Source organism: Pelecanus crispus, chromosome 7 (assembly GCF_030463565.1).
Source record: "Pelecanus crispus isolate bPelCri1 chromosome 7, bPelCri1.pri, whole genome shotgun sequence".
In the NCBI taxonomy this organism is placed as follows: domain Eukaryota; kingdom Metazoa; phylum Chordata; class Aves; order Pelecaniformes; family Pelecanidae; genus Pelecanus; species Pelecanus crispus.
Genome location: NC_134649.1, coordinates 16,802,052 through 16,824,929, shown reverse-complemented (window position 1 = coordinate 16,824,929; position 22,878 = coordinate 16,802,052). Strand labels below are relative to the sequence as shown.

Sequence of the window (22,878 nt, the reverse complement as noted above, 5' to 3'; positions counted from 1 at the left end):
ATTTAGTCAGCCTTTCTGTTTCTGTATTGGATATTCCTGTTTGTTTAAAGGAATGGTAGTTATTGAAAACAGCTTTTAAAAGTTAGAAGTTAATATTCTGAATGGTCGGCAAAGGTGCCTGCATTCAACATTTGATCACTGTTTATTGCTTGCAGATTTGCTAGCTCTGCTCAACTTGTTCATTTTGTCATGCTTTTAAAGTAAATCTCACTTTAATCCCGATGACATCTGTACATTTTGATTCAAAATTCCCTGCAATATCTTGGGATGGAAAATATGCTTTTCTCCAGGTCTTAGAAATACCATGCACATTTTTTTACCATTTAGAGAACATTTAAAACAAATAACATTCAGAATGCAGAGTTGTAGAAACATAATTTTTAATGAATCTTGTGCTTAGCATTACAAAGTGACAAATGAAATACTTGGACATACGTATTGATTTCTATTTCAGTATGCACTAACCATAAAATAAAAATAATCTGATACAATAATGTTTCTTTATGTAGTTTATACTCTGACATAGGAAACAAGGGAATTATATATGTTTGAATTTATAAAGTTTGTTTATATGCACTGAAGATGTTTGAGGGGTTTACCATTTTCATTTATTCAAATCATGCAGTTTCACATCATGCTAAAATCTGCTATACAATGATTTAAAATCTAAAAGCCTCAGGCTTTACCTGAACAGGTAAATAGGATTTTAATGCAAGAGTTAACTGAATTTAGTTGTGCTAGAATTGTGTGTAGTATACCAAGCATCATTTAAATAATTAAATTACTAGTAATTTAAATCAGTACTTTAGTTAAAATAGTTTAACAGCAAAGTATTTTCCAATAGGACAAAGTTTAGTATAGCATTCTTAGGTGATATAGTTATTTGGCTTGTCATATGGTTATGACAGATAGCTCAAGTGTTCTGTGTGTTGAGATGCATTTTGGTTTTTGAATGTTACGGAGTAAAAAGTTCAAACTCTTTAACAATGTTATCTATCTGGGAATATTTTCTTCTATGAATTCTTTAACTCCCCTTTCATTAGGAAAGAATTTAGGAAAGTTTTAACTGATAATAATTACTACTAATGTTTCAAAGTATTTAATGGGAAATGAGGCTTCTTTTTTCCCTTAAATCAAACAAAATGAAATTTTCCAAAGGCTTATGGCAATGATTCTTTCAAATAGTAATCTTTTAATTTCTAGTAAACAGGTGTTTTTTAAAACTTTAAACAATTTTAAATTGGCAGTTGCCGTTGATGAAATTGCTTATCTATCACTTTGAGAATAGGCTTGTAGATCAACAAAGCACATAGGTCAGTTTACCGTTGCATCACAAAATCTAAATTTTTTTTAATGTATTTTCTTCACCACCTCTGAAACTATCAGGTTATTTAAATTTAATGTAGCTGTGTATTTTTAAAACATTTTACTAGATGTATAGTATTTTGAATATATTTTGGTGAGCAGTTGGTTTTTGTGTTCTTGCTCATTTCCTGTTTTGTCTCCGAAAGCGATCTTCACACCTCACAAATGTTTTCTCTTGGGCTGGATGAAGGTGAACGTTGTCAATGCTTTGAGAACAGAATGTCATTCTAGAAAGAAAACACAGTGTGTAAGCATAATATTACTTTTTAGGGCTACTATCTGTATAAAAGTGTGCTCTCTAGATACACTAAATCTAACTTTCTTTATCCTGTCTTTTACAGGGAGGTATCTGATTTTTTTTTTTATAGGCTTGTGAGGAAAGAGATGTATCTGGCTGCCAGAGAGTAGATACAGAGTAAAAGGAGTAGGCAACTCCTGTGTACTGAGTGCATTCTCAGTACCACCATGATGTTTGGTCTTTCCAAGAACACCAAAATCTACATGCTCTTTTCTTTGAAAAAAGTACTTTTCCTTGAGTGTCCTTTGTTCCTACTTTTAGAATCACCTAATAATCATTCATTCCCTCCTCAAGCCATTAACACAGTATTTCAACAGTAGCGTGTCACTTCCATTCCCATGACAAGCCCAGATTGCACAGAACAAAACCCAGCAAGTAATTAGAATCCATTAAAATCCTGACACAAACTCACACTTCTGCTTGCAGCAAAAACCTTCTAAGGAGCATTAGGTACCTGAAATACCAGCATCATTTTTTTGTTAGTATAGTAACTACACACCTCAGTTACCCATTTCCTAGCACTTCTTTAGTAGTACATCAGTAGTAATTGGCTTGTGCCAGGTTATTGGCACAGTTGTATTGGACAGGCACTTTCTGGTTAGAAAAATTAGTATACCTGACATAATCCTTTCACAACCTTCATCCTTTTTGTCAAGGTACAAAAATTTGTATTTAAACAGAGCTCTCTAATTTGCAGTGCGTACTAATTTGCTTTGGCAGCTAGGTCAGTACTGCTTTGGGATCATCACTTTTAAAGCAGGAGGAGATGTTATAGAAATGTTTAAGTTTGTTTTTGTTTTTAATGGCAGGAGCATGTGCCAAGTGCTGGGTTAGGAGAGGAAAGTACCTACAAAATACACTTTCAGGGGACAAAACCCAAGAAAATATGATCCCTCCTGCCCCCCCCAGCACACACAGATTGTCTTATGAAAATATCTCTTTAAATTCTCTAATTTGTCTTTTGTGTCAGTATCAAGGAGATGTAGCTCTGCCAAAAGGTGTTGTTCCACAGGAAGTCTGCAGTAGTTATAACTGGTGCTGATAAGAAAGAGACTGCAGCAAGGAAAATCATGTTCTAAGACTGAGCCACAGCTACAAGGTAAGACATGCTTTTCTCATTAACCTTAATGAAACCGCTCAGTTAAAATTTTTCAAAAGATTAAATCAATGGGAATCATTACAAGTTTCGTTATTCTGTCTTCTGGCTGAAATTTCTCTGCGTGAATAAGCAGTTTCAAAAGTGTTATTAACATTGCTGTATGTAGAGAACAAGGCCACTCAGACTTGGTGATCCAGTTTCAAAGCAATCAGCAGGGGGAAAAGAAAAAAAGACCACCCACACTCCAAAAAAACCTCAAAACAAATGAACAAACAAACAAAAGAAACAAAAAAAAAACCCAAACACAGACTTCAGTTTGCATTCATAATTTTTTTTCTCCAGAAAATTGTTCTCTGATGCCACTTCAGAGTTCAGCTGACAAAATTGACATCACTGAATTCATACTATAGAAAAAAGCACAACCAGAGTACAAAAATTACTGTCAAATACTAGTGAAAGTGTCTTTTTGTTTTCCAGGACTGCTTACATTCTGCTTGCCCACTACAGAAATTTCAAAATGTCTATAGCTGAAACTGCTTCCACAGTTTATCGCTCCAGGAACCTCTTAGACAGCCTGCACAGTGTAGTAATTCATTATCAACTGTCAGACACTGGACTGGCTCTTAAATGAAGGATACAAAAATAAGGAAAATTTATGATAAAGCCCTTAACTTCAATGAATAATCGGATGACTATAGTTCTGCATGTGTCCTTCTAATGAGTACTTTCAAGAATGGTGATGCTGAGTTTCTTTATGAAGTAGGCATTGAAAGTCCAATAATTAAGATTTGGCACATTTTTTGTAAGTAGGAATTTGAATTTTTCATAGCCTTAATGTTGGAGCCAATGTTTTTCTTACATAGTATCTTGTTTCTTTGAAATTTCATATGGTCCTTATGGAGTGAGATAATCACATTCTAAAAATAAGTCAGAAATTATCATCAGTTATTGTCAATTGTATAGAAAAATTGCATTGCAGAACTTGTTAAAATTCTTCCTTGGATCTGTGTGCTAACTCCTTCTCTAGCCTCCATTCCTAAGTATGAACAAAACTGTCACCCAAGGTTATTGTGCCTTAAACTCAGATTAGTGGCAGTGGTGAGCCAGAACATTTCCCACTATTCATTTCTGACCTGAGAACAAAGAAATTCTTTAAGTCATGTAAAAATCATGCAGTCTGATCTGAGGGGGAGGGAGAAAAGCTGGAAGTTGTACATGAATAAATTCACCATTGGTGTTCCTGCTGGGACTCAGATGTTTGTATTTGAACTAGGATAACCTGTGTGCCAAACATCTGTGGTGTTATTACAGGAAAATAGTGTTTTCATTATACTTACTTTTGCTGTGTTTCCCCTGCTTTCACTCTTATTGTCTTCACTATAAGTCCTGGTCGACGGGTGCCTTTTGTCCATGGTATTATGGTTTGAACTGTGTCCCAGATATTTTCCCAAACTGCAGTTCCTTCCCATTTGAACTTGATCATTAGTAGCTCACCAATATCAGTGTCCAGGGTGATGAGAAAAGAGTAAGTTTTGTTCCCATTAATACCTTCAACTCTGCAGAAAACAAAACAAGAATAATGCTGTCTTAATTATTATGGATTAAAGTGTAAAAAAAAAAAAATTTCTCTTCTCTTTAAAACCAAAGAAAGAACTATATTTCCTACTCCTCCTCCAGGAGGGAACATTACTGTCTCTAGGATACTCTTCCTCCAGCTGCATAAAAGTGGTGAAATTTGACAACATGCTGGAAAAGAAGCAGAAGTGGGAGAAGCTTGAACAGCTGGTGAAACAGTAGTGGTTTCTCACAGCAAAAGGATATGTGTCCCATAATAGCATCTTCATTATATCTTTTGTCTGCTAGAGCAAATGGTTACCCACAGTGTTGCCTTTGCTTTTATTAATACAGATAGTGTCCATCATGAGAAATATCAAAAATTCTTTACCTTAATTACGGCTGCTTATTTATTTGTGTTTTAATTGATTGGACCTCGCTGTGTTAGCCATGGGATGGACTGAATGTAAGTGGACAGGATACTTAATGTTTAGGGAAACTTCCAAGATTTTTGTTTTATAGACTTTTTTCAAGCAAAAACTTGTATGAACATTGTAAAAGTTTGTGATTTTTAGGGAGTATGGGTGAAGAGAAGACAATTTTCAGTTCATCTTCACTTAGCTGTACTAAACCATTTTACTCACATCATGATTATGTATATGATATGATATTATAAATTAGTACTTTGTTTCTCACTTGTACAATGACATGTAATATCAATACTTACAGTGTGATGGGCAGGTTTTTAGCATCCTCTTTAGTGCCTGTCAGAGAGATTGTAAAAGTTGGGTCTGTCTGCTTGCCTTGGATTTCATTGATGAAGTGGATCTTGAACTGATAATGATAGACTGTAGAGAGGAAGAATTTGCAAAATGATGAAATTAATAGTCAAAGAAGCAATAGATTTCTCGGGCAAAAGAATTTTGCCTTTTTGAGCAGAAACTTGTTTGTTATTCTATTTTATTTTTTAAACAAACTTCTTGTGATTAAAACATCATCATTTTTGCTGATTGTTGCAGAGCTGTGTAATCCCTTAGGGTTTGGGGCCCTGTTGCTCTGTTTAAAAGGATGGAGAAAAAAGGTAACCTAGGCTGAGTTCCCTTTGTAGGATGAAACATTCTTCCATGTGAAATAGCTTTTCATGAGCTTTTCTGAAGTTTAATTGTTAGACTTTCTGGCAAGCCCTCTGTCTAATCACCAGACAAATCCTTATGACAGGACATGGCTAGAGATGCATGATACAGATTGAAGACCTTATGCAATGTAGTCAGGCTTTTTCTCTGATCAGCTGTAAAATTGCCCTGCAAAACAGATGACTCACAAACTTTCCTTGACCACATAATGATACATTGTGCTTAACATGCATCCATTAACAATATGACTTTGTTCAAGCACATTACTATAAGAAAGATGTCATTAATACTTCAAGATTTGGTGGGTTTCTAGAACAGCATTTAGCAAAGTTTTTGAACTGAATATTGTCAGAATGAAGAATGCATAAGAAATCATCAGTGTACTGATTACAAGCAGTTTGACATTTAGTAAGTTATGGGGGAAAAAAAAAAAACCAACCAACATACAGTTTGAGGCCATGTGCACACAGATATTGTCAGCTAGATTTGAATGTCCAAAAGTCTTCTGTCTGGTGATTCTACCAGCCACCTTCTCAACAAAACTGATAGATTTAGGTGCTAATTAAGATAAACCCTAAGTAATTTCTATTAACGAAGACCACAGAGCATTTGGAAGAATTAGGGGTGTTATATTTATCCTCGCAATCTGGTAAAGTTACACGTGGGAAACTGTTCTGGTAAACATTATTGCACACTAGTTTTTGAGTAGAAAGATGCTCTTTCCTCATTTCTTCTCCTCACCCACTTCAGGCTTCACTACATCTGAGAATGGCTCCACCATACTGCTGAGGGAGTCATCTTTTTATGTATATGCTAAGATAGATTTTTTTGGAGCAGCTCTGAGTGTTCACAATGGAAGGTATTTGCTAAAAAAAAAAGCTGTATCCTTTTGTTGTTGTTTCATAGTTATTGTATCTTAGTGAACAATGTATTTTCTTGTGAAAAGGTGTCACTCGGTAGAAAACAAAATGGCTGGTTCTTTGCTGCAAACCTGATGAGGACAAAGTAGGCAGAGAGGCTTGTTTACAGATCACTTTTATTACTTATCCTGTCTTTCTCTGAGTTTTCTCTCCATGTGAAAATGGATTGTTCTGGTGTATGTTGATAAAGCCTAGGCTTTTGCTGTGGTTATGATGCTCACTTTAAGGAAAAGGTGAGCGTATTCATATAAAAACTCTGACTCGAGGTCCCATCACAGCTTTATTATAAATGTTAACTTCTTTGTAACAACTATTTTTTGTTTGAACTGGATTAACATACACTCCAGAATACAATGCCATTAACTTGAAAAATGAAACGTCAGATTTCGTGAAGAAGCAGAGGATTGTGAAGTGTAATGCTGAGTTTCTCAAATTTCTTCTATTTGGGCTTCTCACATGATCTTAAAACATTTTTTTAAGAGCGTTACAAAGATTACTTTGTATGCGCCCTCTCACAGTTGCCGCCTTGTTTGGAAATTTTTGTGAAAGGAAACCATTGTCTGGGGCACTTACATCTGCATATGCGCCAAGGATGGTTTTTTGAAGCAAAACCAGTTCCAAGCATAAAAATGCAACATGTTTCAAATTGAAAGCAAAGCCAATAACACAGAGCTACTTTACCACAAGCTGAAACTATCTCTGTGTCCAGAGAAGAACGCAACACAGGGATCGTGTTTCTGTGCCAGGTGTGGTGGTAGCGGAAGCTGTGTCCTCAGAGAAATTTGCTTTCTTGATTCTGACAGTGACCTGACTGTACTGCAGCAAAATTACATCAGGAACTAGACACCGCCTCTAGAATTTCTAATTCTACTTCAGGTAGTTCCTGAGGCATTTTAAAAAGCAAAAGAAGAGATCCAGCAGATTCAGCTACTGAATATCAGTCAGGGCTCAACAGACCTCTCTGGAGTCATCATCAAGTACTTCAGAGCTGCATTAGTAGAAGACTTCCAAAATTATTTTAAAAGTACTTGAATTTTTGTATTTTTTAAAATCTGTGATATTGCATTTGAGTACCAGACCCTGTGGGGAAGCAAGATGTGTAATGCAAGCAGCCTTTTTAAGCGTTTCTCCTCAGGACTGGAGAGCCCTTGAGCGTCCATGCCAGGGGTGCACTGTCGACATTCAAAGGGCTTCTCCAACCCCAGTGTCTTGGATGAGGGACAAGAGGGCTGACCCCTCCAACAGGAGGGAGGCACCCCCTTCCTGGCGGTGCCAGGCAGAACGGGCCGGCCCCGGCAGCGGGTGAGGTGATGAGGGACCCCCATGGCTGCGGGGCTGTTCTGGGGGAGCCCAGGGGCAGGCAGGGCCCCGGCGTTGCCTCAGCGCTGAGGAGAGGCGCGGGGCTGCGGCGCCGCAGGCGCCCAGGTGCTGAGGGGGCCTGTGGGAAGGACTCCATAAGTCTCCTTCGTGTGTGGTGGCCTGTGGCTCTGAACGGGAGCCCTGCTCTTGCTGCGCCACGCTGCTGCTTGCCGCACGCCTTGTTGATAGCCAGGGAAGGAGGTGGTGAGGAGGAATGCCATGTGCCAAAAGTCCCTGCACCAGAGGTCCCTCGGAAGAAGCGTGTCCCTGCCATTCATCCCACACAGTCCTGCTCATTCTCACTTTAAAAGATACGTAAACCTTCCCACTGGCAGGTGAATGTCTGCTCAACAGTAGCAGTTGCCTCATGGGCTCTCTGACAGCTGAGTCATAACCAGCCTACAGCCAGGCCCAGGCCATTTTGTAATGGAGACTGGCAGGTAGGCCCCATTTCCCTCTCAGGCTACTCCCCCTCTCTCTGGTAATACATGCAAGAAACCACATTGATTGTCTCTCTGAGCTTAGAAAATTGTTACTTTGTGCTCTTGATAAAGTAATTTAGTGGAGATAAAGCTAGAGTGCCAGCCACTTTATTTTGGTGCTACAGTTCTGCCCTGTAAAAAGTCCATGCTACTCTGTTGTCTATCCGTTGTTTGAAAAGTAATAATTTATATGTCATCTTGTAGACTAATTGCAGATAAAATTTGGGCAAACTTGGAATAGGAAGTTTTACAGGCCTCCCAGAGCAATTATGCTGCCTTTTTGGCTTGGCTGTATGCCTGCATATGTTATAACAAACTCACACGGGCCAGTTGTAGCAAAATCCTGTAGATGAGGACCCCAAGCATCTCTGAGGCCTCAGATCCACAGTTAGCCTGTGGCAAGCATGCAGCATGCTTTTCCCCACAGAAATATTAAGAGTCAGGATCTTGGTTGAAAGGGCATCAAGATGGCCTATTGGGATTCTCAGTTGTCTTAGCAAATTGATTAGTCCCGTAGATTTTATAAGCTTTAATAAATGAGTAAACAGGATCACAAAGCTTAGGCTCATTCTCGCACTTTGTGATCAATCTGGAGACTGTAACAAGCATTCCCACAAACCTTTGAAAGGCATATGTGCTCTTGTTTTCAAAAAGAGTCGTCTACTTTTTGGGAGCCTTTCCTCCCTGATGTTGTAGCCCAGTGTGTTGCACCGGTTCTTTCTACAGCTGAGGCACATTCCTTTGTTGAAAGTGTTGATGTCGTTGCACCAGTATGCTGTGCTTTGCTTATCATTGTGAAGCAGAGAGTCGATGAACAAATGAACTGACCTCTCATGGGCACACTTCACAGTTTGTGTGATGCCTGAAAAAATGCAAACAACAAAATTTTGCATGCCCTTGTTTCTCTTTACCATTTTGACTGCAGAAGAGTACAGTAACCAACTATAAACATATGCTATTGTTTTGCCCCCACCCCCTTTACTACTAAAACATCATAATTTTGCCTCAGAAATCATATATTGTAGCAACTTTACTTTTAGGATCATCCAAAAATGGTTTGGCTGAGCCTACATGGTAATAAAATAGAATAATTTGCTGCTTAAACTTCTCTAGCCTGACTGTTTAAGACTAAATATGAACCTTGATTACATTGTCCTGGCTGTTTTGGTCAGTATGAAATATGATATGAGGCTATATGCAGACTTTCAGATCATGCCACATTAAAGACAGCAGCCTCATTCTGAATGGCTGAACACTGTTGTCTTTTGGATGCTTATGTGGTAATGTCGTATTTTGTCCCTGTCAGAGTGACAAACTCTTATTTTGAATTGGATTTTGCTCACAGCTACTACTGGGGAAAAAGGAGCAAAAAGTGTATTAAATATATTAAAAATTATTAAATGCATAGATCTGCTTTTATGAGAAGTAAGTATCTTTGTGCTGTGTCATCAAATTACGAAAGTTATTTTCTTCTGTGTAATCAGGATATATCATGATGGACTACTTCTATATGTCTTCACTGATAAGCTTTCTAGCTGATGCTTGGTTTCACATTTGTCATGAATTATCTGCTAACAAGTAAGGCCTACTTTTAGATAGCATGATGATAGTTGAGAAATATTTTTGCAATGCAGTATGCTGGGTGAACAGTACACTTGGGGTTTTCCAGTGAACAGTTCTGGTTGTCACTGTGCATCAGTACCTTATCTTTTTTCAGTATGTTGCATCAGTTTCTCTATACATTTATGTTTAGGTACATTGGAAATAAGCTTCTATATATAAAACCTAACCTGGAACACTGGCAGTCAGGTCCTAGAGAGAGCATCATCTGCGCAGCTGAAGGACAGGGAGTTGCAAAAAGGTGAACTGAGGAGGTGAGTAGTACAGCCCTGTGTTTTATTTGATTTGAAATAATTAATTGCACACTAGATGATTCTGGCTTAATTAGAATAAGTTTTCTCATTTCCTCTACTGCTAAAACAAATACTTCTGAAATTATTCAGAAGTGTTTGACAGCACGATGCTCATGGCCTCATTTTCAGAAGTGCTAGGCAGCCAAATTCCTTACTGGAGTCAGCAAGAACAGTTTGAACTCAATACATGTAAAAATCAGATAACCAATTTCTAGAAAATAAATTTCCTTGCATATAACGGGAGATAATACTCCCATTAGATACTATTTAAGACCATAGAGATCTGCGAAGTTTCCCAGAGATACTGTCGGTGCAGCTGCAATGCTGCTTCCTGTTTTCTGCCATTGGTTCTTACCAGTGATTCCGTATTGTGCGATGTGGTTATACACATGCATGATGTGACAGCCAGGCTGAAAGGTGCCTCCATTGGGATAAAAGTCGAAATGGGCCACAGGCTGCTTGATGCCAACACTGAGACCCATGTGCTGTTTAGTGAATGTATGAATTGCGTCTACAAAGTTTGCATCATCTGGAGATAAACGGTCTGTTGGTGACATTCCTTCAAACAAGGGACCAGCAGGGTCAAGGCCTGCAATAAATACAAATAATCCAGTTGGGATATAGTGCAGATGGGCTGTTCTTCTACTGTTATGAGAAAAGTCTGTGATAAATATTTAAAAGCAGACAGCACAGGTACTTTACAAGGTCTTTCACTCATAGAAACAATGCTAGGAACACTTGTTCTGCAGAGGGTATGTGGTTACACCAAAAGGTAAAGTAAACACAGGTGCTGTAATAAACAGTAATGGCTACATGCACAAGGACACAGACCCAGAGATAGATGTGTTTGTTATAGACAAACCATGCTTGCTACTGCTTTGTCGCTTAAGGGATGTTTACTTAATTTTGTTCTTTCATACTCTAGAGGTCATGCATTTCAGAGGCCCTTTTGAAGACAACAGTTCCACAACAAAGCTGACTTTTAGCCCACATTTGGGACCTAAAACTTTATAAAGCTTCTTTTATTGCTTGAAAGAGCTATATGTCTGCTAGATGTTGTTTATAATAATTTTTCAACTTTAAAAGTCTTCAAGGAAAATTATTATGGTATTCAGAAAAATAATATTCCACTTAGGAACTCTTGCTGATTTTTAGTTTGCTAGATATTTTTGTATGGTGCTCTTTTTGGCTGGTAACCAACTTATAGAAAAGGACTGCCTGCATAGTTTAAAGCTGCTTTCAGTTTTGAGGACAAGCTTCTAAATTTGGGATTCTTCAGTTGGTACTAGGGACTAATGTAGTTGCATAGATGTAACTGGACAAGACTAGTAGCACAGGTTACAAGTAGGGATGTCACCCTGAAGACATACATTTCCTTTTATTTTGAATAGTTTTTATCACTATTAATTTTTTGAGCTTATTGTTACAAGACTGAATAATTTTTAATGAAGAATGCACATAGCTGTTACAACAAATAATGTGGTTTAATGTTTTTTACTTATCCATTATCGAGGTTTGATGTACTAATACCATTTGAACAAGCAGCGCTGATGAACTAAAGTCCTTCAATGTATATACAGGTGTAATATCATGACACATTGTGTAAAATCAGCTTCTTGGCATGCAGGCACTGTCACAAGAGCTGATTGTATAAGGAACTATGGTATGTGGCAATGAATCAAAGATCAGAATTGGGACTTCAAACTACAGTCATGCATATTTGCCTCACTCCCAAATCAGATTAAAATGTTTTCTCTGATAACTTAAACATAGCTGATGTGGGCCTTGTGTAAAATGCACTTCTGTTTTGGTTTCATGGGGTTTTTTTTAAGCTGTCACTGTGCATTAAATGTGGCACTGTATACAGTGTAGCAATAACCTTATAAATGTATTTTCATTACACTCATAATTAGTACAGTTACAAAACATTACAGAAGGTTCAAAATGCCACTAATCAAAACAATCAAGTGTTATGTTTAACCTTGTTTACTTTCAGCATCTATTAGGGATACTCTAATGACATGCTGCTTGTAAAATGTAATCCGGAACTATCTTTTTTGCCACAGGAGAACTGACTTCAATTCATTGTATGAGCAATGGTACCACCATTGAAAGCTCAAGCACAGTTAGACCATTTCCTTAATGTAATTTTCTTTTTAAAATGAGTTGCTAACAATGAACAGTGTATTTGAATGGCTTTGGGTCAAGATAGTGACCAAAGACCCAAGGTTAGTGGGCTAACTTTTACTTTAAGGTGTTACTGGGAATGGATACAAGATAAATGCAAGCAAGACGCAACTTGAGTATTTGGGTTATGATTTGTAGTCCCCATGCTTTTATATTCTGTATGTCATAATTTGGACTGAGGTAGGAAAGATCAAAGCTAGAAATACTATGATACTTCATTTTGAAGTGTTTTCATTAAATTTTCTAAATCTAATTTCTAAACCAATGGGATGAAACTTCTCAACTGTGGCAAATAATGCTATTCAACAGCTAAATTTTGATATGACATTGATATGTCAAGTATCTATGTAACTGAAATCAGTTCATTGTTACATTTCTTAAAGTTACAAGTCTTTTACCTGTAATTCTTCCAATCTTGTTCGTACCGCTGATGTAACTTCCAGCAAATCCTGAAACATGAGCTCCTAGGCTGTACCCGATTAGATGAGCATTGCTTCTGGAAAATTGAATGGATTCCTGGAAGACAGCAGCAGCTTGATTTAGATGCAGAAAATGTGAAAAGTAAACAGTGAAATACTTCCTACAAGCTGGGAATGCCATGAATTAGAACACAAGACATTTGTATGTTGATGATGGAGGTCACATGAGGCATGTGGATCATGCACTAAATTTCTTCGCTGGCTGAATGTTATTCCTTGCCTTCTTTTCATGCTGCAGGAAAATGTCACACATTTGGGCACTGCTACTTACGTGCTATGCTCAGGAAAACCATTAGCACAGATAGGATTTTTGTTGCTGTTTGTTGCAAGTGACGCAAATGTGTGTTACCTTTTGTCTGCAGCATTTGACTTTCCTATGACTAGAAAATGGATATCTGTCCTTTAACTTCAGTGTAAAACAATCCTTTACAGAGAGTGCCTTGCTTTTTTTTGCCCGAGATACTAGCACAAGCCGAATTAGAAGCCAAAGTATCAAAACATTGATCACACATGCTAAGTGATACAGCAGTGACATTTCTTGGACTGATTTGTACAAAACTGAGTATCTGATCTGAAACAAACCTACTGAAGCAGAATCGGCCTCAGACCCTTCTTTCTAACTAATCAACACTATGTAGATCTTAAACATTTTACCTGATCTAGAAGGCTCTAAGTTTTTTTTGACTTGTAAAGAAAAATGTGGCATATTTTTCTTGCAGGAAAGGCAACTCTCCTCTGTTGTAATTTCATTGTGGATATTGCCTGTCCCAGTGGAGTGCTTTGCAGTCTTGACACCTGTCTCTTGTGAAGATGAGGTGAAACTTGGCAACCTTCTTTTGAGAGAGGTGGCTCTTAGAAATCACAAGATCTGACCATTTTTCTTGGCAAGTGTTATTGAGATGGGTGCTATTGAGATTGTTACTGATCATGCCCTATTAACTCTTAGACTAAGAGTGCTAAGATTTTCTTTATTTTTATTCTTCATTAAAATGTTGCACAGCACTGCAGTTTTTCTTACATACGTTGAGGATATTTCAAATACTCACCTGCTTGTAAGCAGACAGAAGCATAGCAGAAAGATAGTTATGGGAGTTGGAATGAAGGGGGTTTTAACTGTTAAACCCAGGAGGGGTGCTTTTCAACAGAAGGAAAGCTTACTGCTTGAACACGCTCAATTGAATGCTCTGAAAATTTATGGTATATTTAAATCCTGGAACATATATATCATGGTACAAGAGAAGCTACCTACAACGCTGGAGCAAGGAGTCATTTATTCAAGCCTCGATTTGTTTGCTGACACTGGAGGAACCAGACTGTCTTTATTGTTGACAATGTGGTGTGTCCTCCTGGGAACTGAACAAAGTTCACCGTTTGATTCATTCAATAATTAAACAGCTTCAAGATACGTCTTTAGGCTCCAGCAACTTAAACTACATTTGACCAAGAGCTCAGGTTTCCTGTAATGTCACAACGAAGAATAGTGACTCTGGTTCTTCTGCCTTCTCTTTTGTGCCTGTTGTCCCTAACTGGGCATGATAACTGACAATTCCTTCTAGCCCTGCCATTCCTGTGCAAAGCAGCTTATCCATTCAATGGTATTTGCTACAAAACTTTCAGCTTTGCAGTGTATTTCCCTTCCAGCTTAGGCCTCACCATATTTAAATTAATGTATTCAAAAATTCATTGTGAGGTGCAGGAGTAAAATTTCATTTCAAATTAGGTAGCTTAAATTAGCACTAGAGAGAGATGAAATAAGAGTTGCTAAGGGTACCTGGTTTGTATGAGTGATTCTCATTCTAGTGTTTGCTTTCTGCCTTTTCTTAAATAGTGTTGGAGACCAGTGATCCCTTGCAGACTTGTCTGCAGCCTTTTCAGTCCAGCCATGGCCACTGCTCCCTACATAGCAAGAGTTTTGATAAGTAGTCACTACATTAGCATGGCTCTGTACTCACTACTGCCTCCATGTCATCTGCTTTGTGAGGCATGTCTGTCCTCTTAAAAGGTCTCCCTTTACATTCTGGATCTCTAAGCCATTATTTCAGAATAATCTTTGGGGAACTGAGGCAAAAATCAGGCACAATCATATGTCATGCTTGAATTCTGCATTAAAAGCAGAAATTAAGCACAGATAACATAAACCCATTTTACTGAACTAACCACTTGCAAATCATAGAATCATATAATTATTTAGATTGGAAAAGACCTTTAAGATCGAGTCCAACGAACCTAACACTGCCAAGTCCACCACTACATCAGGTTGTGCCAGGGGTGGTTTAGGTTGGATATTAGGAAAAATTTATTCACGGAAAGGGTGGTCAAGCATTGGAACAGGCTGCCCAGAGAGGTGGTGGAGTCACCATCCCTGGAAGCGTTAAAGAACGGGTAGATGTGGCACTTTGGGACATGGTTTAGTCTAGTTTACCCTTAATTGGTTTAGTGGTGGACTTGGTAATGTTAGGTTAATGGTTGGACTGGATGATCTTAAAGGTCTTTTCCAACCTAAATGATTCTATGTCCCTAAGCGCCACATTTACACATCTTTTAAATACTTCCAGGAGTGGGGACTCAACCACTTCTCTGGGCAGCTTGATATCCAATGCTTGACAACCCTTTCCGTGAAGAAATTTTTCCTAATATCCAACCTAAACCTCCCTTGGCACAACTTGAGGCAATTTCCTCTCGTATGATAATGTGTGCCTGCTTTCAAAGTGTTGGACTTTCAGCTGTCTGCACACATGCTAATTGAAAAGCTAAAGTAGCATGAAATTATCTTACCTCTAAAGAGATATAAAAATATTTTAATAAACAAGACCCCACTTGTTTTTTTTTTTCTCTTGCATGATGAAAGTTTTGTGAAGTCATATGAAAGTTAATGGAAGAGAAATTTGCAGTGTATTAAATGTAAGTGATTGAAATGAACAGCATTAACCAGCACAGTATTTCAGAAAAGTCGTAGAAGCATAAGAACAGGTAAATAGGTCTTTTCCAGACAAACGTGTTGATCTGTGGGTCTTACCTCTAGCCATTCCAGGAAGTCTGCTATCTCCTGTCCTATGTAGCGTGTATTCTGTACAGCAATGGGATAGTGCTGGTGAGCAAATGTAAGCCAGTCTGCAATGATCACATTAATTTGTTTATGCTGAGACTTCAGAGCTGCTGCCATTTTCCAAATCCAACCTTCTAACACGCCATCCACCTGTTTTATTAAAAAAACCAACGAAACAAAAAAAACCCCACAAAACATTCTTAAGGGAAAGCAGTGTCTGCCAAATATTTCTTGTGAAAAGCTCAAGGAAACAAAAAACATAATATAAACAAGGAGGACTTAATTTTAGTCTAGGACTAAATTAGGACTAAATTAGGACTAATTAGGACTAGATTTTAGGGGCTTCAGCATGCTTCAGTGCTGAGAATCATCTGGTTTTGGTGGACAAAAAAAATTAAAAATCAATATAAGAACTGTATAATAATTTGTCTTGTGATAGGAACTCTTATCAGTGAAATGATGTCCTGAAATATTTTCACTCATCCTGAGATAATTGATATTGCTGATTAAAAAGAAAGACAGAATTGCCCAGAAAATTTCTAATTTCATTCAAGAGCAGCTGTCCCTGTAAATTTAAGCTAAAAGAGTTGGAGAGGGAGGGAAGCTGGAGGATTGCAGACCTGCAGGCATTTACCTTCTACAGCTGTTCCATTTTGAGATCAGCTTTTTTTTTTTTTTTGAGTCATTCTTTTTTTAAGGACCTGATCACGATTTCTTCATTATCATCAAAGACTGCTTCTGATTTGAGGGACCAGTATTATTACTTTATCTGTCAGATTTAATTGTTGCTCTAGTTGCATGTATGTCCTCAATTGATAGAACATCCTTATCTCTTCTGGTGTTTTAGCAGAATTTGGGAGTCTCAGTTCTGGGTTTCCATACATATTCCTCTAAGAGACCAACACCTCTGCAAATTAAGTTAATATGAATGATAAAGTTCAATAGCAGCAGCTTCAGGTCTGTGGTTTGTATTTGAGGATGGTTTTGGTTTTGAACAAATTCTTATTTGGGAGGCTTAGCTAAAGTAATCTAGGGCAATATTTCATCCAAAGCTAGCTCTGCTGTTATTTGTTAAGAAAGTTATATGCATCAAGGCTGTTGTTCAAAGTTTCTCTGCATATTTGCAGATGTTCAAGAAAGATATGTTTTGCCACCTTATGTGATGACATTGGTTCTATGAGAACCAAGGATCTGTTAAAATGACATTATTTCTTATCTTTTCTTTTGTTTCTTTTTCAACTGAGAAGCTGATCAAAAGTCACTCTTTTAGTACTGCTGTGCTTTTTGAGAAAGGTTTTCATGATGGAATTTTTTTTTTTTTACAGTTTAACTGGAAGCAGTTCAGTTATAACTCATTATGTTGAAGGCTTCATTTTCAGCTGAAGGGGCTTACAGAGAAGTTCTCTTTAAAGGTGTTATCTGTAAGAAAGATGTGGGGAGATTGTGTGCACTTCTTTTCCATAAGTCTGCAAATATCTGGCAGTGAACATATCGGAGAAATGAAACTGCTATTTGGTCCTCCAGAGGCATAGCACATTAATTCAGCTACTTGTTTGAACTCTGCTGGCTTTAAACCAGGCTGAATCTAATCCTTGGGACGGGACTCCCATATGAAAAATTGCTTGTAAACTGTTACTTCAGAATCTCAGTGGGTAATATCCACTTCGTATTATTTCTAGCCATGATTGTTATCAGGGAAATCCACCATCTTTCTAATCACAGCCTTTCTTCTGAAGTTACTTTTGGCACTAGCATAATGAGGAGGAAAGTATATCAAATCAGATGTAATTTGAATTAAAAATAAAATGTGAGTTCATACCGACCAGCCATGGACTATCATCACCAGAGGAAGAGAGGCGTTGAAACTGCATTTGTCAAGAGTCTCCAACTGATTATAAAAGATCTGACAGCCTTCTTCAGTTGTATCTGTATAGAGTCGAAATTTGGTTTCTAAGTTTTGCTGATCTTTCTTTGTTCTAGCATGCTGACTCTGTGATCCCAGTGCCTCTGAAATTAAATTCATAGCAACAGTCATAATAGGATGGCATCTAAAACCTGAAGAAGTTATAGTGAAACACAGTTCATAAAACAAAGTAAACTAGTAAGATTGAAACTCTAGATATGTATAGTTGCTGCCTACTCCAGGTGGGCCTAAGCTGTACATTTCGGGTCAAAACCCAAACCTTTGGCCTTGTTGAACCTCATGAAGTTCAACAAGGCCAAGTGCAAGGGCCTGCACCTGGGACGGGGCAACCCCTGATACCAATACAGGCTGGGGGATGAAGGGATTGAGAAGTACTTGGGGTACTGGTGGATGAAAAGCTGGACATGAGCCAACAATGTGCACTTGCAGCCCAGAAGGCCAGACGTATCCTGGGCTGCATCAAAAGATGTGTGGCCAGCAGGTCGAGGGAGGTGATTCTGCCCCTCTGCTCTGCTCTGGTGAGACCTCATCTGGAGTACTGCATCCAGCTCTGGGGCCCTCAGCACAAGGACATGGACCTGTTGGAGTAGGTCCAGAAGAGGGCCACAAAAATGATCTGAGGGCTGGAGCACCTCTCCTACGAGGACAGGCTGAGAGAGTTGGGGTTGTTCAGCCTGGAGAAAAGAAGGCTGCAGGGAGACCTTATCGAGGCCTTACAGTACTTAAAGGGGGCCTATAGGAAAGATGGGGACAGTCTTTTTAGCAAGGCCTGTTGTGACAGGACAAGGAGTAATGGTTTTAAACTAAAGAAGAATAGATTTAGACTGCATATAAGGAAGAATTTTTTACAATGAGGGTGGTGAAGCACTGGAACGGGTTGCCCAGGGAGGTAGTGGAGGCCCCATTCCTAGAAACATTCCAGGTCAGGTTGGATGGGGCTCTGAGCAACCTGATCTGGTTAAAGCTGTCCCTGCTGACTGCAGGGGGGTTGGGCTAGGTGACCTCTAAAGGTCCCTTCCAACCCAAAGCATTCTATGATTCTATGAAAAAAGTTATTTCTTTCAAGTTTGAGATGGTCTAGATGTATCTCTGAGTCCATCTATTTGAAGAATAACAATTACCCAGGAAATACTGATCTTATTGCTATGGGCCCTTATAGAATGTGTAAGTATTGCAAAAACATAGTACAGGTGTTGTGACTTTACAATGTTAGTCCATGCACAGGCAAGCATATTCATAGGCTATTAACTCTGCAGGGCATATTTTACTAATGTGCATTTGCTAGTAATTGCTGAGCAAGCATCATTACACGAAAATAACCATTTTATTCAGGGTTATAACTCTGCTTAGAGACTTAGGTGACTGCTTAAAGCTATTAGACCACATCGTAAATTATACTTTTTCTCTAAAAATGCAAGATGAAATGTTCTTGTTCTAGTTGTAATATTTTCAGTGGTTTCATTTTTAGATAAATTAGCTTGGTACATATAGGGCAGCATTTTCAGAAATGTCTATTAAGCACCTGGGATGGTATCTGTATTTAAGAAAGTGGGGGCAGGGTGACCTGTGGTCTTATCAACATTATGAACTTGGAAGGAAAAACATGAATATAGAGAAATTGCTGAAAAAAGGAGTAAAGTAAAGCAGAAGCTTACAAAAAGCACATTGTGATGTGTAAGCCTGGTGTTTCTTTCTAATAAGACTTCAGACTGTTTATGTTATTTATCTGAAAATAATCCATAAATAAATTGCTACTTAAGCTAGAAAAAGATGGGGATTAGTAGAAGAAAAGCTAGAGTGTGATGAACTAGACAAATGAGAGGTTACAGTTCTTTGTGTTGGAAAGGAAACTTAGAGTGGAGAGAGTTTGCTAATGCAATTCCTTGGGGACTGTTTTTTGGCTAATTTTGTTTTAATATTTTCATTGAAGAAGTAGGCAGGAAAGGTACGAGACTGACAAAATTTGGGAGGCACTTGCAAATACTGAGGAGACCAAAATGTTAAACACTAAGAGCTAGATGACCTTGAAAATACAGCAACAGAAATGGGTAGAAATCTCATACCATGAAGAGCAAGGTCATAGAGTTGATAGGAATTTCTCTATAAATGGGGCTCATAAATTGGAAGTGACACAAGGGTAAAAAGTCTTGACTGTAGTAATCAATAACAAAACTGACTATGAGTCACCACTGTGATTTGGCTGTGAGAAAGGAAAATATAATTCCAAGATGAATCAGGAAGATGTTTTCGGTAGGAAGAGAGAATGTTAGTGCTTATTGGCACTTATTAACCACATACAGAATAGTGCACATAGCTCTTATTACCAAGTTCAGGTGATACCAATTTAAGCTGCGACAGCTGCTCAGCAGCACCACTAAAATGGTCAGGGAGGAGGCTTTTGTTTTAATTAGACCTAACAAATCATGAAATATTCTTGGAGGTGAAAATGAAGTATTTTATTCACTGAGAAAGAAGTTAAAATTATCTGTGTTAGAACAGAACTCACATTAGTTAAATTTTAGTTCTTATATTTTTCTTGCATAAAAGATCCTTAATATAACATTAATTTTAGAAATATTGTATTGTATTTTATGTTCTAAGTCAGCACATTTAGCTTTTTTTTGTACATCACAACTCTTATGTCTGCTTTTGGAAAACATCTAAAATCATACTCATTTCTGTATTATGTCTGCAAATGTATCCTGAGGTTCTATGACATTGTTGTCTTGATAAGATTTTGATAATTTTCAAGGTACTTCTGGTACATTTACAGATGAACCTTTATCCTGCAAGCATATTTAGTGATGGGAAACTCCCATATTTATATATTTGCCGTAGTAGCATCTCATAATGCACACTACAAAGAACCCTAATGTCAAAGCATGCTGGTTTTAGATCAGACTGTATTTTTGCCACGTCAGTCCTGTTACAAACTTTATTCAAGGTTTTATTTTAGTATAATGATAAGACATGATACAAACAGCATATTTAATTTCGTTAAGTGAATGGTGATTCTGGCAAGAAAACTCCCAAACTGAACTGCACTGGATGTGCACTATTCTCTATTTGTCGCTAATTATTGTACATTCCAAGTAACTCCAGGTGATGTTATGTTTCATTGCTAGGAAACTTTATTGTAGAAAGTTGTTCAGCCTTTTACAAGAGCTTTTACAAGGAATTTAAAAAGCTTCAAAGTTAGTGAAGGTTTGATTGTCAAAATTCTTAGCTTCAGCGTCTCACATTTTTCTTTAATGGCACTTTTAACTATGATAGCTAGCTAGGACTAAGTCTGATCATTTCTCTGTTACAGTGTCTACTTAAGAGCATTTCTGCCGGATTTTTTTGCTGGGCGTGGACTCAGTTTCTGAAGAAAGTAGTATTAGGAGACGTTGAGTCTAGATAAAGAACTGAAAATTGGAAAGAATTTCATTGATGTTGATATTCTTAACCTCCGGTTTATTCAGGCTTTGGTGAGTAGTCTCTACACAAAGATAAGCATTGTGTTCTATTTTTAGCACAAAAAGAAAAGCAACAAAAAAGTAACTTGTGCCTGTTCCATTGTACACATCCGTTCTTTGTTTTATGCCTTGTTTTCATTTTCTTTTCACTCTCTTGGTGTTTGTGCAATGCAAAGGCGCTTTGTCACTCTCTATATTGTTTGTACATACTACAGAAAACAAGTCTAATAAATAGCTGTTTTCTTTACACATCAACTGTGAAAGTGCTTGTGGTGCTTTAATGGGTAAGCTTTTGGCTTGCCAGTAAGTTGGAGAGAGGGAATTAAAAATACAGTTTTAATTTCTTCATAGCTGTCAAAAGTTCCAATAGAATCTGTTGTGTTATTAGACAAAGAACTGCTTCAATCTGTTAATCCATGTAATGACTTGGAGAAGGAAATAGTCTGAAGAGCTTGGCTTCTACAACAGACTGTTGCTAAAAATGTCATACCAGTGACTCAGTGACATAATCGAAAGGAACTGCAAAGTTTCATAGGTCAGTTTACAAAACCAACAAAATAAAACTGCTGAAAATTTTCCCATGCTAGTTATAGCTAAGAGTGCCAAGATCTTTCTGAAACTCAAAAGAGTTTCTCTTTGGAAAATTAGCCCTTACCCAGGTGAGTGAGTTGCTGACTTAATCTCCTTTTTGTCTGAAGATCCTACTCTAACATGAATTCTTTCAGGAAAGGCAATGCAACACGGCCACACTGATCCATCTGCTATCATAAATTACTGTCATGCAGAACAGCATGTTAATCACGAGCAAGAAATGTTGTTGTGACTTGGTACCCTGGAAGAGATTCAGCCCTTTACCTTTCCTTACTTTGTGTTAATGATGTTTCTATGAGGTGCAGTAAACACTAACTGAAGGCTGGGTTTGTAAATACCACTTAACTGTAATATAGCAAATTTTCTTGTAAAATGTTTTGGAGTTAGTTTTGGCAGACAAACCAAAACACTTTTAGGTTTGGCCTGAGATAATCATGTTTTACTGAAAAGTAAAACCAAAAGAGTGTTTCCCAGTTGAATAAAATGAAACTTCTTTTTTATTTGGGATTAAAAAAAAAAAATAAAAAAAGGAGACACACCTACATGCCTGGTAGTAGGTCTAGTAGCTATCTGAATGCAGTGCACATTGGAATGTGCAAGATAAGAGTTTAGTTATTGTTTCTCACTTAGCATTTAATTATTATTTGCATTATTAGTGTTTATTGCACTAGGTGATGCCCATCCTGCTTCTAATAATGTGAGCTCTGAATTAAGATGAAAGCATCATATGAAGAATAATGAGAAAGCCAGTAAGTATGAAGAAATAATTTTTTCTATAAAAAGAGGTCTTGCAAATAATAATGATAATTCCATATGGACCAAACTCAGATTATTTGAACTAAATCTTCTGTTTACCTGTAGAAGCAAGTTAATCCAGGAGACTGACTTGGATTGAATCACCCCAAAAGATGAGAAGGCATATGGTTTTCTTAACTATGGAATTTTTGGAGTCTCTTCTGAAATTTACAGATGTGGTAGTAATGCCTTAAGACTTGTAAATGAAAATTTTACTGGAAACTAGACCAAGGTCTGGACACTGGCCAGGGTTTGCAACAATGAAATATCATATG

General features: G+C 37.7%; 1 protein-coding gene across 1 annotated transcript; it reads right to left on the bottom strand.

Annotated features, from left to right (window-relative positions):
• Positions 1–1,486: 1,486 nt before the first annotated feature.
• LIPC (lipase C, hepatic type) lies at positions 1,487–17,870 on the bottom strand. Its single transcript, XM_075714057.1, has 8 exons — positions 17,655–17,870; positions 15,806–15,985; positions 12,709–12,826; positions 10,479–10,712; positions 8,830–9,072; positions 5,044–5,164; positions 4,100–4,318; positions 1,487–1,592 (listed from the first exon to the last, which is right to left on the bottom strand). Exons 1-8 carry the CDS (start codon positions 17,868–17,870, stop codon positions 1,487–1,489), a joined length of 1,437 nt encoding a protein of 478 aa, XP_075570172.1.
• Positions 17,871–22,878: the final 5,008 nt, after the last annotated feature.

Bases quoted from the DNA above. Each gene is read 5' to 3' on its own strand.
- LIPC (XM_075714057.1), bottom strand. From the start codon at position 17,870: ATGACTGTTGCTATGAATTTAATTTCAGAGGCACTGGGATCACAGAGT. The intron at 9,073-10,478 runs GTAAGAACCAAT...GCATTTTTTCAG, and splicing joins CGCACAATACGGAATCACTG to GCATCACACAAACTGTGAAG. The intron at 4,319-5,043 runs GTAAGTATTGAT...TGTTTTCTGCAG, and splicing joins AAAAACCTGCCCATCACACT to AGTTGAAGGTATTAATGGGA.